General features: G+C 44.0%; 2 protein-coding genes across 2 annotated transcripts; both read left to right on the top strand.

The window, feature by feature from the left end:
• The first annotated feature begins 7,536 nt into the window (after nucleotides 1–7,536).
• Nucleotides 7,537–8,562, top strand: LOC109786560 (aspartyl protease family protein 2-like). The gene has a single exon (XM_073504556.1). The coding sequence runs from the start codon at nucleotides 7,537–7,539 to the stop codon at nucleotides 8,560–8,562; it is 1,026 nt and encodes a 341-aa protein (XP_073360657.1).
• Nucleotides 8,563–13,955: 5,393 nt separating this feature from the next.
• Nucleotides 13,956–17,731, top strand: LOC109786561 (uncharacterized). Its single transcript, XM_020345132.4, has 2 exons — nucleotides 13,956–16,168; nucleotides 17,318–17,731. The coding sequence occupies exon 1, from the start codon at nucleotides 13,991–13,993 to the stop codon at nucleotides 15,863–15,865; it is 1,875 nt and encodes a 624-aa protein (XP_020200721.2). The 5' UTR covers nucleotides 13,956–13,990; the 3' UTR covers nucleotides 15,866–16,168; nucleotides 17,318–17,731.
• Nucleotides 17,732–18,614: the final 883 nt, after the last annotated feature.

Genomic DNA, 18,614 nt, shown 5'->3' with positions numbered 1-18,614 from the left:
TGTTCATATTGTGTATGTATAGGAAAATTGTGTATGATCAAAGTCATTTATGTATATGTTCATATTTAGAAGAAAAAGCAGGAGAGGAAAAAGGAAAGTAAGAAGAGGAAGAAGAAGAAGAAGAAGAAGAAGAAGAAGAAGAAGAGGAGGAGAAATAAATAAGAAGATGAAAAAGAAGAAGAAAAAAAGAGGAGAAGAAGAAAGGAATAGAGGAGAAGAAGAAGATTATTCTATTTCTTCTTCTTCTCCTCTATTCCTTTCTTCTTCTCCTCTTTTTTTCTTCTTTTTTTTCTTCGATCTCCTCCTCTATTCCTTTCTTCTTCTCCTCTTTTTTTCTTCATCTTCCTCTTCTTATTTTTTATTGGGTATGTCATTGTCGATATACCCCCCTCCCCGATAACTTTTAGTAAGTACTACTTAGAAAGTGTTTAATATAATTAGTTAGAAAAATAATATAACTAGTTAAACTAGTTTATTTTTAGTAAGTACTACTTTATTTTATTTATAGTAAGTGCTTAGTAGTTGAACTAGTTGATTTAATAAAACTACTTTATTTTACTATAGAAGTAGTTTATTTTTAGTAAGTACTACTTTATTTTATTTATACTAAGTGCTTAGTAGTTGAACTAGTTGATTTAATAAAACTACTTTATTTTACTATAGAAGTAGTTTATTTTTAGTAAGTACTACTTTATTTTATTTATACTAAGTGCTTAGTAGTTGAACTAGTTGATTTAATAAAACTACTTTATTTTACTATAGAAGTAGTTTATTTTTAGCAAGAAAATTAATAGAACTAGTTTATTTTTTTTAGTTCAAGCAATTATTCCCGCATCTACGTCGACGATGCCTATCCCGCATCCTCGTCGTCGACTCGGCGGAGGAGGCCTGCTTGACCAGAGGGGCCATGTCCGGGACTGGGCTCCGCCGGGCTGGTATTGGGAGGTGCTACCTTCCGGGAGGCGTAGGTTGGTGAGAAGCCAACCCGTCGTTGACCCGATCCTTGTTTGGTGGCGATCGCGTGGGCCAGTGATGGTGCCGAGGCTTCCGGACACCGCGGAGGTGGTACGTCACCGTGTCAGCGAGGAGGACGAGCACGTCCGTCGCTACATGGTTGCGTTGGAGGGCAGGTTCGACAATACCTGTGATGGTTCCTTCTCTTTGGGTGTCCACCGCCCGCGCCGATACCCGTCGGGTGCTACGGTTCTAGCTGTATTAGCGATACTATATGTATGATAGTATTCGAGGTGTATTAGTGATAATATTCGATGATGTACGGACGCAAGAGATGATGTAGTTTTGCTTATAACTGAATGCATGCTAATTTGAATACTACTTTATTTTACGATTTGGTTTTGCTTATTGAATGCTCAAATTGAAAAACTACTCCTACTTTGAATGCTAAAATTGGAGAGCACTGTGCAAGGCGTATGCATTTGATTAGTTGATAGCTTATAGGGTTTTTGTTTTTGCAGAAATCTAGGAGCCCCCTCCATCATCCCGGCCGTCGTCCCCGTCACCGACCCCCCCTCCGACCTCGAGGTGAGACCAGCCAAATCTCCATGTCAACATGAGTCCTATAAGATATTTTGAAATGTTTTTGCTCATATTTTCAACCATTGAAATGTAATGGCCATCAAGTTTGAATGCTCATATGATGTAGATAAAAACATGTATATTTCCATTCCGGCAAATTTCAAGCGCTCGATATGTCCTTTTTTAGAAAGATAATTAAACGATATTTTGGGTTGACTTTAAGTTTGTTGAGTCTCCACCATATATGAGAGGACGAAGAATCCCGACTGTTGTCGTGGGGGTAGCTTCTCCTTCGTTCCCGTGTGCTAGACAATTTGGTGTAATGCACTCGAGAACGAAAGGAGGAGCTACCATCACCGACGGTCGCAAATGTCAGACAGGAATCAGTGAGGGGGAGTCTCCACCATATATATATGAGAGGACAAAGAATCCCGACTATTGTCGTGGTGGTAGCTTCTCCTTCATTCCCGTGTGCTAGACAATTTGGTGTAATGCACTCGGGAATGAAAGGAGGAACTATCATCACCGACGGTCGAATATGTATACCACGTGAGCTGAGAGTTTTCAAGAAAAGACTCGACAGACCGATAGTCAACCCGTGATGAATAATAATGATCTAATTTAGGTTTTTTAGTACATATATTTAATTGTACAAGTTTAATATTTGAATTATGAACATAGGAAATGTCGTACTCGGACGACGAAAGTCTCCCGGGGGAGTGCGACTGGTGCCACGACGACCGAGGTCTGTGCGACAGGCCTCACCTAGACGAAGATCGGCGCTTCGGCATTAAGCTCGAGGAGACCTTCGATGTTGAAACGGTACGCAACGACGACAAGTGTTTTTTTCGTAATTAAGCACGACTTCAACTATTTCAACGTGTAATTTTCATCTTTTACAATTCGACTAGCTTATCTCATGCCATGCAAGACGCTATGTCTTGGAGAGGATGGGTTTTGAAGACCATGAAAGTATGAAAACAAAGAAAATTCACCTAAGGACCCATCATGGTATGGATTTCCAAGTAAATCTGTACAATTCTGAGAGCATAACCCATTTTGGTTGCAAAAAATGGGAAGCACTTTGCAAGATGTATGGTTTTCATGAGGATATGCTTGTCACCATGGATCTTGGTGATCCTGAAATCGAGCAAGACAATATGGACATTTGGGTCCTTGTTGATACGCCTCCAATTCTACCGCTATGTGAGTTTCTCAAACATAGTTATTAACTAATTTATATTGTTTATTTCAAAATAGTCGACAGCTTATTTCCATTGACAGCTTATTTTCATTCTTCAAAGAATGTGCGGAAGATGGTAGACAAAACCCACTACACCGATGGCTCCGAATTAACTTATCAGGAGAAAAATCATCTGATCGCATTTTGTACTGATCTTGAGAATTACAATATCTACAATCAAACTCCTCAACATTATGGTCAATACGTGCCACTAGTGCACGTGTTGAAATAAGGTAACTACCATGGAGATACCCTAGTAAGATTTTTTACTATTACGACATCCGTGCATCTTTTGCATACTTCTAAAACTAGTACATCATTCCTAACTATGAAGTTATTACTATGTTTTTCAACAGAGAATCCCGATGGATTGTGTGCCTCATTTGATGTATCAGAATGGTAGCCTTGATGTTTTGAACATACATCCAGGTCATCCTACGAATCTCAACTGTCCATACCGGATTTCTAAAAGAAGCGGAGACATGCTAATCAAAGAATGAAAAAAATGTATGGACAGTCGTAAGGAGGTTCTTGGAAGCAAAAGGAAACGAAGCACAAGAATTAGAGACAGGATGATCTCCATTCTCCATAATGGAGAGTCAGGGTCTATATTGTTTTATGCTATTTTACCTTAAAGAGGGTATTTAGGTCCTACCTAATACTGATGATTATGTGCTAAGAACAATTAAGTAGGGTTGGTTCGATGACTATGAGGATGATGATCGTATGACTTGTTATTAATAACGAGTAGAAGTTGTATGATGATGATTAGTAGGACTTGTTATTATGATGATGCATGATGCGAGCATGAAGAGTTATTATATATCAGTGGGTGAAATGAACATGGATTGGATTGAAGTGAGGGCAACATGCATGTGGTGCATGTTGAAAGTAGTACAATCCAAACTTGATCAAGTTAGGATTAGTATTACTTTCGACATGCACCATATGTTGCCTTCACTTTAATCTAAGCCATGTTTAGGCATAGCAGTAGCGTTGGTAAACCAAGCACGGAGATAAGAGAGGACACTTCTCTCTATTAGCTAGCTAACAACCTAAATTAACCCCCAAAACCCCTAAACCACCCCCTTTCAAAAAAACAAAAACCTCAGCTCATGCCTGCTGCTGACGCATGGATGCCTTTTGGTCCCGGTTGGTGCCACCAACCGAGACCAAAGGCCCTCCTACCTGGGCTCGCCGCAGCGGCCACGTGGAGGCCCATCTGTCCCGGTTCGTGTAAGAACCAGGACTAATGGCCTAGGGCTTTAGTAACGACCATTTAGTCCCAGTTCCACAACCGGGACAGATGGGCCTTATGAACCGGGACAAATGGCCCTTTTTCTACTAGTGAGCAGTCCCCACCCACTCTCCCTGACGATCTCTGGCGTGCCACAGATGTCCACATCGCCCTCTGGATTTACTCCGTTGTTACCTACTCTACCTATCAGCCTATCTCTTTTCTCCTAGTCAATTAGTACTATATTTTAAGTTGAGGATATTTGAAACCCACATAGATTATGAACCTCAAGTTTGATTTATGATTTATTTGCATATTTGTAATCCTCGCGATGAGACCTTTTAAACAAGATCAGACACAAAAATATTTTAGTGAAATTTTAAACGAGATCGTGTTTAATAAAGTTTCACCGTGTTTCAAAATTTGATTTTTAAAACTTGTCGAAATATATTCGAGAATGTTCTTGTTTGAAAGTCCTCGTCACGAGAAGCACAAATATGCAGATGCATCTTCTATTGAAATTGTGGTGTATAAGATAAAATGATTTCTAATTTGTAAACATGTGAAAAAACATGTGGGGGTGAAGCAAGACATGAGACGGTGGACAAAGCATAACTTCTGTGCATTCTCTGGTGGATGAAGTATAGTAATAAATGGTTGATGTGACAAGACACAAGAGTAGTAGAATATGAAGGAATAGATGCAATTGAATAAGCAACATGCAATGAAAATAGAGCAGACCAGATCTGCATGCATCCGAATCTCCAAAAAATGGATGGCTTAGCCATGCACGGGATATCCCGTGCATGGTAGAACATCATTTCTCGCAACTTAACAGTCTTAATTCTTAAAGACTAATTTCTTCGAAGACTTGACATGGAAGCTCCTCCTCTGTACATGCATGCGCACTGTTTATCCAGAATTCGAAATGCACTACCTGACCATTCGGATTCCCTGGTTGATAAAGGAAAGACAGATTCACCCTGAACCTGAATCTCAATAATCTCTTCACTAGTGTTAACTGTTAAGGCTTCAGGATGCTTCTCTCGGTGATGGACAGTTATCTACATTTTTACTTTACTTCCTGCTAGCTTTTTTGGTAAAAGCAATTGCCTATAAGAGCTAAGCCTTGGCAAGCAGTTGCTTGATGAGTTAATTGCTACTTTCTGATGGTAACCTTTATTGAACCTTTAGATGTTTATATGGCTGAGAGACACTGGTGGTTGATGATTCCAGACTTTGGCCGAGCAATTGGGAGGCATATTGTTCGAATTTTCTCCCTAATTAGGATTCGATCATACGTCGCCATTGGAAATTCAGAAGTATTATGGATCAAAGAGAGCTACAGTGAGCAAATGTAGTTCCTGCTCGGTTCAGGGATGTTGCCACCCATGTCTGAATTCAAGCAAGCTGCGATTCAGCTCTAACGTTCGTGCTATTTTGTGTTGTGTATAGGACAGCTCTTTTTCGTTTGGTTTGAGTGCACGCTAAAGTTCCTAATGTTTGCTCGTACATGGGCTAAGTAATCTGGGCTAGGTACTTGTACGTTGATGGGTCTTTTATGGGCTTTCATAGAGACCGCGAAAAATAGTTGGCTCCTTTTATGGCCTCGCTCCCACCTAGTCCTTCTCTCTCATCTCTATGTGACCGCTAACCAGCAAACTCCTTATGCAGGTAACCTTATCAACCGTTGCTGCTACTGACGGGCCAACAATAGTTCCAGGTATAGAAAGCTCAACGGTAGATAGAAAAAGATAAGGAAGGGGAATGCAACACGAATCAAGAAGCAAATCAAATTGAATGGTTAAAAATGTTAGTGAATTATAGTGAATGAAATAAGCTAGTACTACCAGCAAACTCCTTGTTTGAATCTCTCGTGACTAGGGCCCGACCCGGTCCCCTTTCTTCTCCGGCAGTGACGATGGCCGGGAGTAGAGGAGGGACGTTTGACTTCATGCCAGACTCGAGAGCACCACCGTCGTATTAGAGCAGCGTGTGGCGGTTAGCGACTGTTGTTCTTCCAATTGCGGTGCTCCATGGGTTGGGGCTTGACCTTGTCGGTGGATATAACACCCTTCCAATTGTGGTGCTCCATGGGTTGGGGCTTGACCTTGTCGGTGGATATAACACCCTTCCAATTGCGGTGCTCCATGGGCTTGGGCTTGAACTTGTCGGTGGATGTAACACCGGCATCACCACTAATTATTTTGCATGCCTCCTTGATCTGGGGGATTGCCTACTCTTTTGGCTCATTCTTGAGTCACCATCTTGCTGATTGGGACAAGCAACGGGACGAGATAAGGTCGGGATCCCGTCGATTGGGTGCTGGTGATCCTTCTTCAATGTTTGTGATGGAGCCTTGGCACCCGCAGAACGTTCGATGGCATTCTTTCATAGCCTTTTCGGCAAATCCTGTGGCCGAAGGGTGGAACTTTTGCATCTTACCAGCTCCCTCTCGGCAAATCTGCCGAAAGGGAGGCAGTGTAGAGACAGTGTGGTGGCCACTTCTATTTTCCCTGGCATACGTAGCTGCTCGAGATACAGTGGTGGCGGTCATATTGTCGGAAGTTGTGTCGTGTGCAGCGACGACAAGGCTTGGACCTCCATCGGAGCTGCAATTTGGACCCAATTGCGTTTTATATTCTGAGATTAGGGCCCTCATGAAAATGTCTGGACTGGTTGTAATTTCCTTTCTTTTTGCGTCCTTGTTTGAGCTTTTGCAATGTGGCTGCTTTGAACTATGAAACCTTCTCGGACCTTCGTGCACCTATCTGTATTAAAGAAATGACATAAATTAATTCATAGTACATGAACGTGTGCAAAGGATACTCAACAAGCGATTATCGACTCATAATAAATGCAGGAAAATCCTCCTCTCTACGTGGGTCGTGAAAGAGATATGAAAATCTCAACAAGGAATTTTGGATTCCTAATAAATGCAGCCATACCCACATTTACATGGAGGGTTGCAAGGTACGTGAAACCCAACCCGGGATTTTCTTTTTATTCACATTAAATGCAGTCAAACCCTTCTCTATATGAAGTGTGCAAGGGATACGCAAATCTGAACAAAGAATTTTTGGTTCATAGTAAATGCAGCCAAACCCACCTCCAACAGTCCAGCTCTCGAGATAAAAGCATACTCACTATTGTGTGCACAAACCAACAGATTAGCCAGCCTTAGTTTGTCTGCATTGCTGCGACGGATTCCATTCATGGAGCTCGCCGTGCACGCTCTCCTCGTCCCTCTAGTGCTTGCGGCACTCCTCCACCCCGTCCTCATCGCCGTCGTAGTTGCCAATGCCACAACAGGCCGCAGCGGTGGCTTCAGCCTGCGCCTGGTCCCAGCCCCGGCTGGAACAGTACCATCCACGTCGACGACGACGGCTTCCTGCACCTAAACGGGCCAATTGGGCTCGACACCAACGTGCTTCGGCCGCACGTGCACCTTTTCCAAGGGAGGTACACCGTTGCCACCGGTGTCGGGATGGGCCATGGCCTCCATACGTACACCCTTGCGATGGAGATGACCAGCAGCCTGACGTGGATGCAGTGTGCGCCGATCCAACACCTGTTTCAGCAGGTGCCGCCGCCCTTCAACCCGGCGACCTCGCCGTCATTCCACCCACTCGCACCCACGAAACACATTTGCTCGCCGCCGGGGCACAACGTGTGTAGGTTCCATGCCACCCCCACCCGCCCCGGTGGCTCGCAGGCGAGTGGGGCGCTAGGCGCAGAGACCCTATCCTTCGCGGCCTCGGGCCACGGCGCCATGTTGGCGGTCATTCCTACCGTCATCATTGGTTGCGCGCACACCACCGCGAGTTTCAAGAGCCATGGGGTGGTCGCTGGCGTCTGTGGCCTGGGTAAGACGTACCCGTCACTCATCTGGTTCCTTCGTCGTGACGGCTTGCATCGCTTCTCCTATTGCCTCTTCGTGCCCGGGTCGGCAAACCAGCACGGCTTCGTCCGGTTCGGTAACGACATCCCGGTGGACACAAGGCACATGAGGAGCACCAGGATGCTCTACCCCGAGGATAGCTCCTACTTCGTCAACCTCGTCGGCATCAGCGTTGCCGGGTCGCGGCTGCGCGGCAACCTGGCGGAGGTGTTCAGGCGTCGACAGCTCGACGACGGCAGGTGGCATAGCGGGTGCGTGATCGACGCCGGGACACCCTGGGGTGTGATGGTCAAGGCTGCGTATGACATCCTGGAGCACACCCTGGCAGAGCACGGTAGGAGGATCGGGGTGACGCGGGTGCCCCGCACCAACTTCGGCCTCTGCTTCCGCGCAACCCGTGCCATCCTCTCACAGTTGCCGATGGTGACGCTGCACTTCGAGCATGAGCAGGACCTCATGCTCTCGCCGAATAAGTTATTCATCACGCAAGAGCAAGACATCTGCCTCACCGTGTCACCGAGCACACACATCACCATCATCGGCGCGATACAGCAACTGGGCACGCGCTTCATCTACGACCTTGTCGTCGACAGGGTCTACTTTGCCCCCGAGAACTGCAATGCCGACACCGGCGGCCAGGGTTGATCTTTCGTTTTTGTAGCGGCCAACCCAATTTGGTTTTGAAAAAAATAAACAATATTGTGAGTGTAATAAGCTGACAAAAAGAGCAAATATCTACAAACTAAAGAATGACTTTGCAGAAGGCTGAAATTCATTTTAATCGACTCCGCTGGCTTGTGGAGGGGAAAAATATCCGGTGCTCCCAACAATGGGATGTTACGCAGCTCCTGGATCACCTTGTGTGTGTGTGGGGGGGGGGGGGTCTGCTCCTGCATCACCTCGTGCGTTATATCTGAGGCAGTGACGAATCTATCGGTGAGGGTTCTATAGGCTCGAGCCTAACGTCCAAAATTACAAAATTATTTTTACTACTAAGCATCGATAGGCCCAGCCCAGCAAAAGTAGACCATCCGGCCCATGTAAGCAAATTAGGCAGCCCGCACGGCCGAATGAGCATACATCATGCAGGCGGTTCCGAGCGCCCCTATGTCTCGCATTAAGCGAGACAGGAGGGCACCCCTCGCTGAAGCGAACCGCCAGTTGAGTCGGCCCACGCGCGGAAACACCACCCCGTTTTCTGTTTTGTTTTGTTTTTTGTTTTTGGCATTCTTTATGCAAGACATAGGAAGGAAATCGGCTCTTTTACATTAAGTAGGCCGCGACCTACAGTACATCATGAACTGAACACAGGGCGGAGTGACTAGCGTCGCTATCTCGTATCTAGGAAACCCGGGTTTGATACCATGCTGCGATTCATTTTCTTCCATGTCCTGTGTTATTTTTACTAGCTATTTTTTTGAGAATCTGCCATTATTACTTCCTACGCGCGCGAATGGTCCGGCCCAACGCGACGTGATAGAGGGAAAACCTTCAGCGAGAGCAAACTACCGTCTAGCTTAAAACCAGAAATAGTCGGGAGCTCCTATACAGCGCTGCAGGCGCTCGTTAACGATCCGGCACCTGCAGCGCTGCTAGCATGGGCCGGCCCACTAGCGTGCTGCCCCAAGTTTTTTTAATTTTTTTACCAAACTAAAAATATGAAATGAAGAAACGTTTAGAGATTTAAAGAAAAAAGTTCATCCATTTTAAAAAATTACGTTCATATATTTAAAAAAGTTCATAAATTTTGAAAAAGTTCATCAATTTGAAAAAAAGTTCATTAAAATTAAAAAAAATCATCCAATTTAGCAAAAATTCATTACATTTGAGAAAAGTTCATAGAAATTGAAAAAAGTTCATGTATTTTTAGAAAAAAATCATGGAACTGAAAAAAATTCATACATTTTCAAGACAACTGTTCATTAAATTTATAAAAAATTCATCAATATTCAAAAAAGTTCATCAATCTCAAAAAAGTTCACAGAATTTTCAAAAAAAAAATTCGTCAACCAGCGCCTAGATGGGCCGGCCCATTTACGGACGCCACAGGCGCCAGTTAACAAAATGCACGTTAACTGGCGCTTGTGGCGCCAAATAGGAAATGCCGAAATAGTCGCCATGGGCGGTTCCTATTTGACGCTTTAGATCATTTTGCAAACGGGCGCATAAAGTGCACACCTTAGCCGCGACCTGGGTCAGCCCATTTTGTGTTTTTCTTATATCCGTTGAAAGTGCAAAAATGGTACGTCGGTGTCATACCGAACTCGAGACATGTACTCTCACAGCGCGCCACGTAACCACTAGGGACATCGCAGACTTATGCATAGTAACTTCTTTTGTTCTTTTATTCTTCCCCTGGTTCGCATTTCTTTTTCTTTTTCTTTTTTCTGTTCCTTCTATTTTTTATTTATTTCTTTTTCTTAAATGCGCAATTTAAATTGATAAACTTTTTCTTCAACGACAAACTTTTTTCAAAAACCCGTGAACTTTCTCTCAAGTTGATGAAAAATTTTCAAAAAATTTTGAGCTCTTTTTAAAAATTTGATGATTTTTTTCAAATTCGATGATTTTTCCCAAAAATGATGAAATTTTCGCAAATTTGATAAAAAAATTAAATTTTGAGAAGTCCACGGTCAACAGGGTTAAATGATGAAATATAGCGGAGCCGAGCGAGCGAGGATCGATCTTGTAGCAACCAATCGAGCGATGCAAGCACCTTGCTAATGGGCCGGCAAATGAGATCGCGCGCGTGAGCGCCGGTACGGCAACTAGACTAGGAGCTCCCCCTCATGCGCGCGAGTTGTGTAGCGACTAGCGAAGCATGGAGGCAGCCGGCACGCTCTCTCCGCGACCTAGTCGCCGGACCAGTTCGGTGGCGGCGTCCGGAGACCGGCATGGTGGCGACACACAACGCAGACCTACCATACTATCCGAGGCTCCGAGATCGCCGCCCATCGAGGGAGCCAGCACGGAGAAAATGGCAGCTCGTCGCCCAGGCCCTTCAGTGCTTGCCAGATCCTTCACCGCCTATCTGTCACCCATCGCCCAGGCAGCCGAGGATCCCCTGCACGCCGCCAGAGTTCTTCTTCTCTCTCCATTTTCTTCTTTCTTGTTTTTTTGTTGTTGCTTGTTTAGTCCTGTGCTGCAGTGTGCTTTTGTGTCGTCAAATGTCAATCATTTATATGGTGTACGCTTTAGCTAGTTTAGTTCTAGTCAATAGCTTTTTTTGCGGGTGAAGTTCTAGTCAGTAGCTACTAGTTGGTTCTGGTTATCACAAACTAATTTGCGTCTTGTTTGATTATTTGTAGAAATGAAGATAAAGAAGACTTTGCACAGTTGGTTTGCAAGCAATTCAAATACGCCCCCCCCCCCCCCCTTTGGCTTCCGGAACATTTGCTCCCGGATGAACAGTAACTCAAAAAAAAGTGATAAAATGTTTTCAAAATATTCTGAATTTTTTGTGGATGTTCGTGTTAGTGTCGCAAGCATGCTTGACAATTTTCATGTGAAACGAAGCTATAGTGTTTCGTCGGTAAAAAAACAAATTTAGGGTGACATTTTGGGATAACATTTGGTTTTTCGATTTTTTTTTTGCACAGGCCAAAATGTTTAGCCTTTTTGCCTAAAACTTTGTAGGTAGCATTTGAATGTGACTATGAATACATAAAAAATTTATTGGTTTTTTTTACATTTCAAAATTCACTTTTTGCACGCAGGAGCACGTGCTTCCGGGAGCCAAATTGGATTTCTGACATAATCCCCTCTATACAACAAATGAGAGCATATTTTGCAAAACAGATTCAAATTTTGGTTCAACATTTGATATTTTTCAAAAATACAAAAAAATCTAGTAAATGCTACATGCTTTCAGTAGTAATCTTGTGGAAATTTTAGTATATTTGCACAAAATGATTGGGAGATAACCGATTTTCCTTTGAAAGAACATTTAGTTTTCTCAGCATAATCTTTGATCCCACCCTCCATTTTCCTTTTAGATTCACCACTGATCTGACGGGAAGGGACATGATCAATTCATTGAGTATTTACGTATGTCCCCTTGGAAGATTTGCTTCTTGCCCCATGTAAGCATCAACATCACAAGATCAAACATCGCATCATCCTGGCTTCATTACCCATAGTACATTAACTGGTTCATTACTTAACATGGTAGTCAACACTTAATATAACAGTCTACGAGCTTAGAGCTTAGACCATTACCACTAACATAACCAGGTTTGCAGAATATACAACTAGCATCATCATTTTCAAATTATACAAGCAGCATCACTAGGTTCCCAGACCAACTATGTAGTTCTCAGGCCAAATACTACTTAACATAGCTAACTATTGGATTCATACATTTAAAAAAAACTATTGGATCGATAAAGTTAATTCATCTCATATGGCCTTGATCTTGAGAAGCTTGTCCTTACTCCCATATCCCAACTTTTAGCATGTTAGCAATGGTGAATTCTCTCTTCTTCATCTCCTCCTTAAAGCAAATCTATATCCTGTTTGATATCATCCCTCTCTTTCTTTAGATTCCCATAATGCGTCACGTGTTTGAGAGATCTGAATGCTCCTTACCTCCTTGTAGTTAATATTCTATTGCCGCATGCCCTTGTCAATCTCCATGTTTGCCCTCTAGAGCTCTTCCTTCGTCCACATTTCACTATTCTCATTTCATCTCTTCTATTGGTGCATCTCATGTACGTGCCTCTCTTGCCAATCAAATAGTTTACTCACATCATCAATAGGCTTCTCTTTTGCAGGTTCACTTCCTCATCCTCCTTCTTAAGCTCACTCACCTCTCTCTCATGAGTTTGCTTTTTTCGACAAAGGGTGGATTTTATTAGCTTAAAATGGAGCATCAAGAGGATACAAACACAATGAGCCCACACCCGGCCTCTGCATAACGAAGGTGCAAACAACCAATACCAATACACACACACACTGATACCTAGTAGTCATATAAATTCAAAGCTATGTAGGGGGGGGGGGTCTAAGCGATCAGTTTCACAGTCGGCAAACTATAGCAATGACCATATCTTCACCAACCATCTCATGGCATCACATCGATGATGAAGCTTTTCAACAGTAACGCCTTCAGGAAGGAAGCGACGCTCATGCATCGTCGTCACCGGATCCAACCATCAAAGCCAGAATCTTGGTTTTCACCCTGAAAAATCAGCCTGAGCATATCCAAGCAATGCCTCAAGAAGGTAACAACGTAAAAAAGGTACAACCAACTTGGGTCAGACCTAGGTTTTCACCCCGGAGCTCGAGACCAGGTGCACGCATCACCACCATCGAGGGTGCACATGTGTTGTCGCCACCACTTTCCGCGATCCCTGCATCTACATGTGAAGTATCCTCATTGTTGCACAACCCTCCCTCTACGTCAAGTCTTCATCCATAGTTTGCATCTCACCGCCAAAGTCAACCACCGGGTCTGAAGATGAACTCTCTCCAAAGACCTTTCAGTGACCTCCGTCATCGTGGAACCGCGGGAGGTCATTGTAGTACAATGTGCAACCACCATCACCCGCCCGACCAGGTCTGTATCACCACCGCCAAGTTGTCTAGATCTGAATCAGGGCAACTATACTGGGTCGGCCATGGATGACGCCGAAGCTCCGTCCGCCCGCCATCAGATAATTATAAAAATGTGTGTTGAATAATTAAAATTTGTTTGAAATGTTTACGGAATGTTTCTGTAATTGATTGGAAGATTAATAAAATGATTAAAATGCATATAGATATTTTGAATTATATTCTTATATTATTTATATAAAAATGTAGTACACGTATGAATTTTTTTCAAACTGAATATAAATAAACAATTAAATTTTGCATGAAACGTTGCTGGAAGTGTTTGAAATATGACTGGGATAATTGCTGTTTGAACATTTATGAATATGTACGCAAAAATTTAAAATATCGAAACACGATTATAAAGAATTAAATCAATTGAATAATTCATAGTAAATTTTTAATGGCAAATAAAAAATGGAAGATTGGTGAAAGAGTCTCATTGGTGAAATAAGGGAGACGTGAGAGACCTCCTTGCCCAATGCCCACGGCCCCTTCGTCTCTCCCTCATCCATCTCCACAGCCGCCGTCTCCGCAGCCGCCGTCTTGCCCGGCGCCGCCGTCCCCATCCTCAGCAGCACAGCGCGGGCGGTTGCCGAAGCCCACTCCCTGCCCCTCTCCCTCCCCCGCCTCCGAGCCATCCCCTATCCGAGCAGGCAGCACAGGCAAGAACTCCCCCAAATCCCCAGCCAATCTCGCCCCAACCCCCAAGACCACCGCCCAAAGAATCCTAGAGGCAGTGCCGCCCATGGTCAGCGCCGGCGGCAGGTTCGAGAAGAGCCCCACCGCAGCGCCGTCCGTGGTCAGCGCCGGCGGCAGGTCCGGGGAGGTCCACACCGGCCAGTACAACATCTACCAGCCGCCATCCTCTCTACGCGGCTGGCCCGACGACCACGACACGGAGGCCGCCCTCCGCCACCTCGGCCTCCTCGATTTCGCGCGGCTCCAGCTCCCGGACGGTATCCCCCGACACGACCTCGTCTCCGACCTGGTCGCCTCCTACCACCGGGAGAGCTGCCGCGGCTACGCCTACCTCTGGGGGGTCCGCGTCAGTGTCGACCGCAAGTCCTTCCTCAGCGCGGCAGCCCTCCAAGCCACGGCGGAGCACAAGGTGATCCCTCCACGGCGCAGGACGAGGAGCACAAGGAGCTCGTCCACGGTTACCTGCGCCGCCTTGCAGTTCATGGAAATCTGGATCCTCCCGCAGTTCCAGGGCAGGGACATGTTGCCGTCAAATGTGTCGGCTGCGATGCGGGAGGTGAAGGCGGAGTTGGCGCATAACGTCGACTGGGGTGAGCTGATCTGGGACCTAGTACAGAATGATATTCTCGAATTGCCAAAGAGGGATGATAAAAATTCATACTTTGGGTTGCATCTCCTGAGACTCATTTGGGTAAAGCATCCAGAGGTGTTCGGGTTGAAGGACAGGATGGAAAGACTCGCTCGGGTGCATCTTGACAGAATCTTACCGCAGGTAGTCGACAAAGTGACGGAAAGAATCCGGTTGGAGTTTACGAGACCCAAGAAGATTACGAGATTCTTCCGGGTGCAGCAGCCGCAGGTGGTCAACAACTTGTCCATACCGGTGGAGTCTGAGGATGAAGCTGCAGCAGTTGTTCAAGTTCAACAGCAATCTATGGTGGGGGATGAAGCTGCAGCAGCTGTTCAAGTTCAACAGCAATCCATGATGGGGGGTGAAGCTGTGGCAGTTCTTCAAATTCAGCAGCAATCCATGGTGGTAGAGAGCTCACCGCTGACCATAGTGCTGAATAATGATGCAAGCGTGGGCAAGAGGAACAGCTTGGAGGCTGCCCTGGCAGAGCCTGGGCACGCTGATACGCACAAGCATGGAGTGAAGCATGTGAAGCAGCAGTTTCAGCAGGGCAATCAACAGAAGCAGACATGTAACAGGAACAAGTGTAGTGTACCCAGTGGATCCATAGTGCTGAATGATGATGCAAGCGTGGGCAAGAGGGATAGCATGGAAGCTGCCCTGGTGGAGCGTGGGCAAGCTGAGGCACACAAGCATGGAGTGAGGCATGTGAAGCAGCAGTTTCAGCAGGTCAATCGACAGAAGTGGACACGTAAGAGGAGCAAGCGTAGGGTACCCAGTGGATCAACAATCTCTTCCACAAATAGTTCTCGTGACATTATAGGAATAAAGAGTGAGATTAAACGTGCGCGACTGGAGAACCAACCTCCAAAGGAGTTGCTTGAAGCAGAGATGTTTATCCAGGCAATAAAGGTGCTGAACGAGACACTGTCTGCAGAAACCGTCGTACATATCTTGCAGGACTCTCCACCGTCTGGCTCCCCGCTGATGCGGGGTGGTGCAGTAGTGGAGGTCACTAAATAGGAGAATGGTTCTCATGCTCGAATGTGATCCTGGTGTGATCAGTAACAGGATGTAGATTTGCTCTCGTCTGGTGAGCATTTGGCTTTTGGAGCTCGGCATTTGTGGTCTGTAGCGAGAAGGATTATCTGGCTGTGCTAGCTCTTGGTTGGCTAGTCTCGGAGAACTGGGATCATTGGTTCATCTTCTGGATGTGTTGCCCTAAAACCTGGAGCCAGAGTACTTCATATGAAAAAAATTGATATATGTGTTGGATGGTTGTACTTTTTTGGGAGTACTCAGCATGTGGATGCTCAGGATTTCCAGGTCTGATCCTTATCTTGATTCCTGTTATTTATTAGTACCACTAGTAGAGCATGTCATGTCGGATGATGCTTATGTCTTGAACACTCTGTGATTATTCTGAACTGTGAAGTATCTATGCTATTTTAGTTTTTCTACTGATTGTCCCTGCCGTCCAAATTTACTTTTGTGTTGCATCATGAAGAAGCAAGAATGACAGTGTTTATGATGCGATATTTAATCTTGGTTTGTTAGAAATATGGCATTTCTGTTGTTGAAGAATGGCAGTGTTTATGATACGATATTCAATCTTGGTTTGTTAGAAATATGGCATTTCTGTTGTTGAAGAATGACAGTGTTTATGATACGATATTTAATCTTGGTTTGTTAGAAATATGGCATTTCTGTTGTTGAAGAATGACAGTGTTTATGATGCGATAGTCAATCTTGGTTTGTTAGAAATATGGCATTTTTGTTGTTGAAGAATGACAGTGTTTATGATACGATATTTAATCTTGGTTTGTTAGAAATATGGCATTTCTGTTGTTGAAGAATGACAGTGTTTATGATGCGATAGTCAATCTTGGTCTGTTAGAAATATGGCATTTTTGTTGTTGAAGAATGACAGTGTTTATGATACGATATTCAATCTTGGTTTGTTAGAAATATGGCATTTCTGTTAATCAAGTGGTTAGTTTGGATCTTTTCTTCCATATGATTATATGTCGTTGCTGAGAAGTAATACAGTGGTATAATATTTTCAATTACTGCTAGAAGTTTGTATCATGGTGTGATCAGTATTGTTTGTACTAACATAAAGCATAAAAATATGATAACATTTATCATAAATCTAGCAATAGTATGACCAATGAAAATGACCATGTATTTATGATATAATGATGGTCTAAAGATAACTTTGACTAAACGCCTTCTAGAATGTTGTGTATTTATGAATGGAGATAGTAATTACTTGTCATGATTATCTCCTAATATAATCTTGGACTAGCTGGAGTAGCTCATCATGAATTAGTTTGCAGTCTACAGGAAAATTTAGCAGTCAGTTAATGCCCGTAAACTCCGCCACCATGACTGGCTACAAGCTAGCATTACAAGTGTTCTTCTGCTATATATTTAATGGAAACCAAAAGACATTCATCATCATCCATCTTGCAGGTCCATCTCCATCTCCCCTCCTGGTCCGCGTGCTTCATCGTCGTTCTCGTCGTTGCTTCTGCCGCCGACTATGACTGTAGTATGCCGTTGGGGGCGGTGACTTCGCACTGCAGGGATGAACTCGCATGGGTTATATCTACCGGAGAAGAGCCTTATTGGTTTTGAATGCTGCCAGCAACTTAAATGTGTCAACAAAGCAACATGTTCTTCCCTGCTTCACATTGCTCTATTTTCATATACATGAAGATGCAATTTGTCACTCAGATTGTGACCCTGGTGGGACCTTGTAATAGGATATCTACTGGAGTAGTAGATTTGTTCTTGTCTGGTTAGAGTTTAGCTTTTGGAGCTCGGCCTTTGTTGGTCTGCAGTTCTTTGTCTCGGGTGTCAGAAAATTTGGATGCTTGGTTCGTCTTTTGGATGCTTTGCCATAAAATCTGGAGCCAGAGTACATCATATGAACAAAAAAAAGATTTATATGTTGGATGTTCTGTAGTTTCTTGGGAGCATGTGGGTGCTCGTGATTTCCAGGTCTGATCCAAAAGCCAAAGGCCAAGCATGTCATTTAGAATGGTACTTATGATTGTCTTGCACATCCTATGAATATTCTGAACTATGAAGTATGTATGCTATTATAGCTTTTCTATTGAACATCCAATAGAAATCCAAAGCTGTTCCCGCTCAACAGTTCTGAAATTCAAGATTCAAACTCAAGTTCAGGTGTACAGATGGTTCACGGCTTCACGCCATGTTTCAAATACCGCACTCAACTATTTTCTGAACGCGGTCTGGTTTGCAATCTGAATGCAATCAAGGAAACCTCAGCGATATTTAGTTGACAGTGTTACCATGTTTGGTCAGCCAACCAAAGACGCATATCAATTCATCTGCAAAAGCTAAGATGCGGCAGTACCTCCGTAAACATAAAATATTCGAGAAGATCTGAAGATCAATTGGAAAACAGATGGTAGTTCATCGTTCTCAGGAAAAATCGCTACAACATGACGACAGCACGGCTCACAAAGTACGGTGACAATCAGTACAACTTGTAATGGTGAAATAACAGCTTCAGTGTGACCACAAGAATAATTATCTAAGTGTGAAGTTGCTAGTGCATACAAAATACTAGGATTCAGAGTATGCAAAGTCAGTACAAAAGCACAAAAGTACAGAATGAAGGTGAAAAGAAAGCAAACCCAACAAAAATGAATGCAAAGAAATTGGGTCATTTGTTCCTACTTTTTGTTAACAACTTTCAAAATGCACTGAAAAACAGTACAACCCAGTGGCTTTTGAT

The sequence above is a fragment of the Aegilops tauschii genome, chromosome 7, assembly GCF_002575655.3.
Source record: "Aegilops tauschii subsp. strangulata cultivar AL8/78 chromosome 7, Aet v6.0, whole genome shotgun sequence".
Classification (NCBI taxonomy): Eukaryota; Viridiplantae; Streptophyta; class Magnoliopsida; order Poales; family Poaceae; genus Aegilops; species Aegilops tauschii.
Note: the sequence above shows the minus strand (reverse complement) of the source record. Positions and strands in the feature narration are given on the sequence as shown.

What these genes read in the sequence shown, in the direction of transcription:
- LOC109786560 (XM_073504556.1), top strand. Translation starts at nt 7,537, where the DNA reads ATGGAGATGACCAGCAGCCTGACGTGGATGCAGTGTGCGCCGATCCAA.
- LOC109786561 (XM_020345132.4), top strand. Translation starts at nt 13,991, where the DNA reads ATGCCCACGGCCCCTTCGTCTCTCCCTCATCCATCTCCACAGCCGCCG.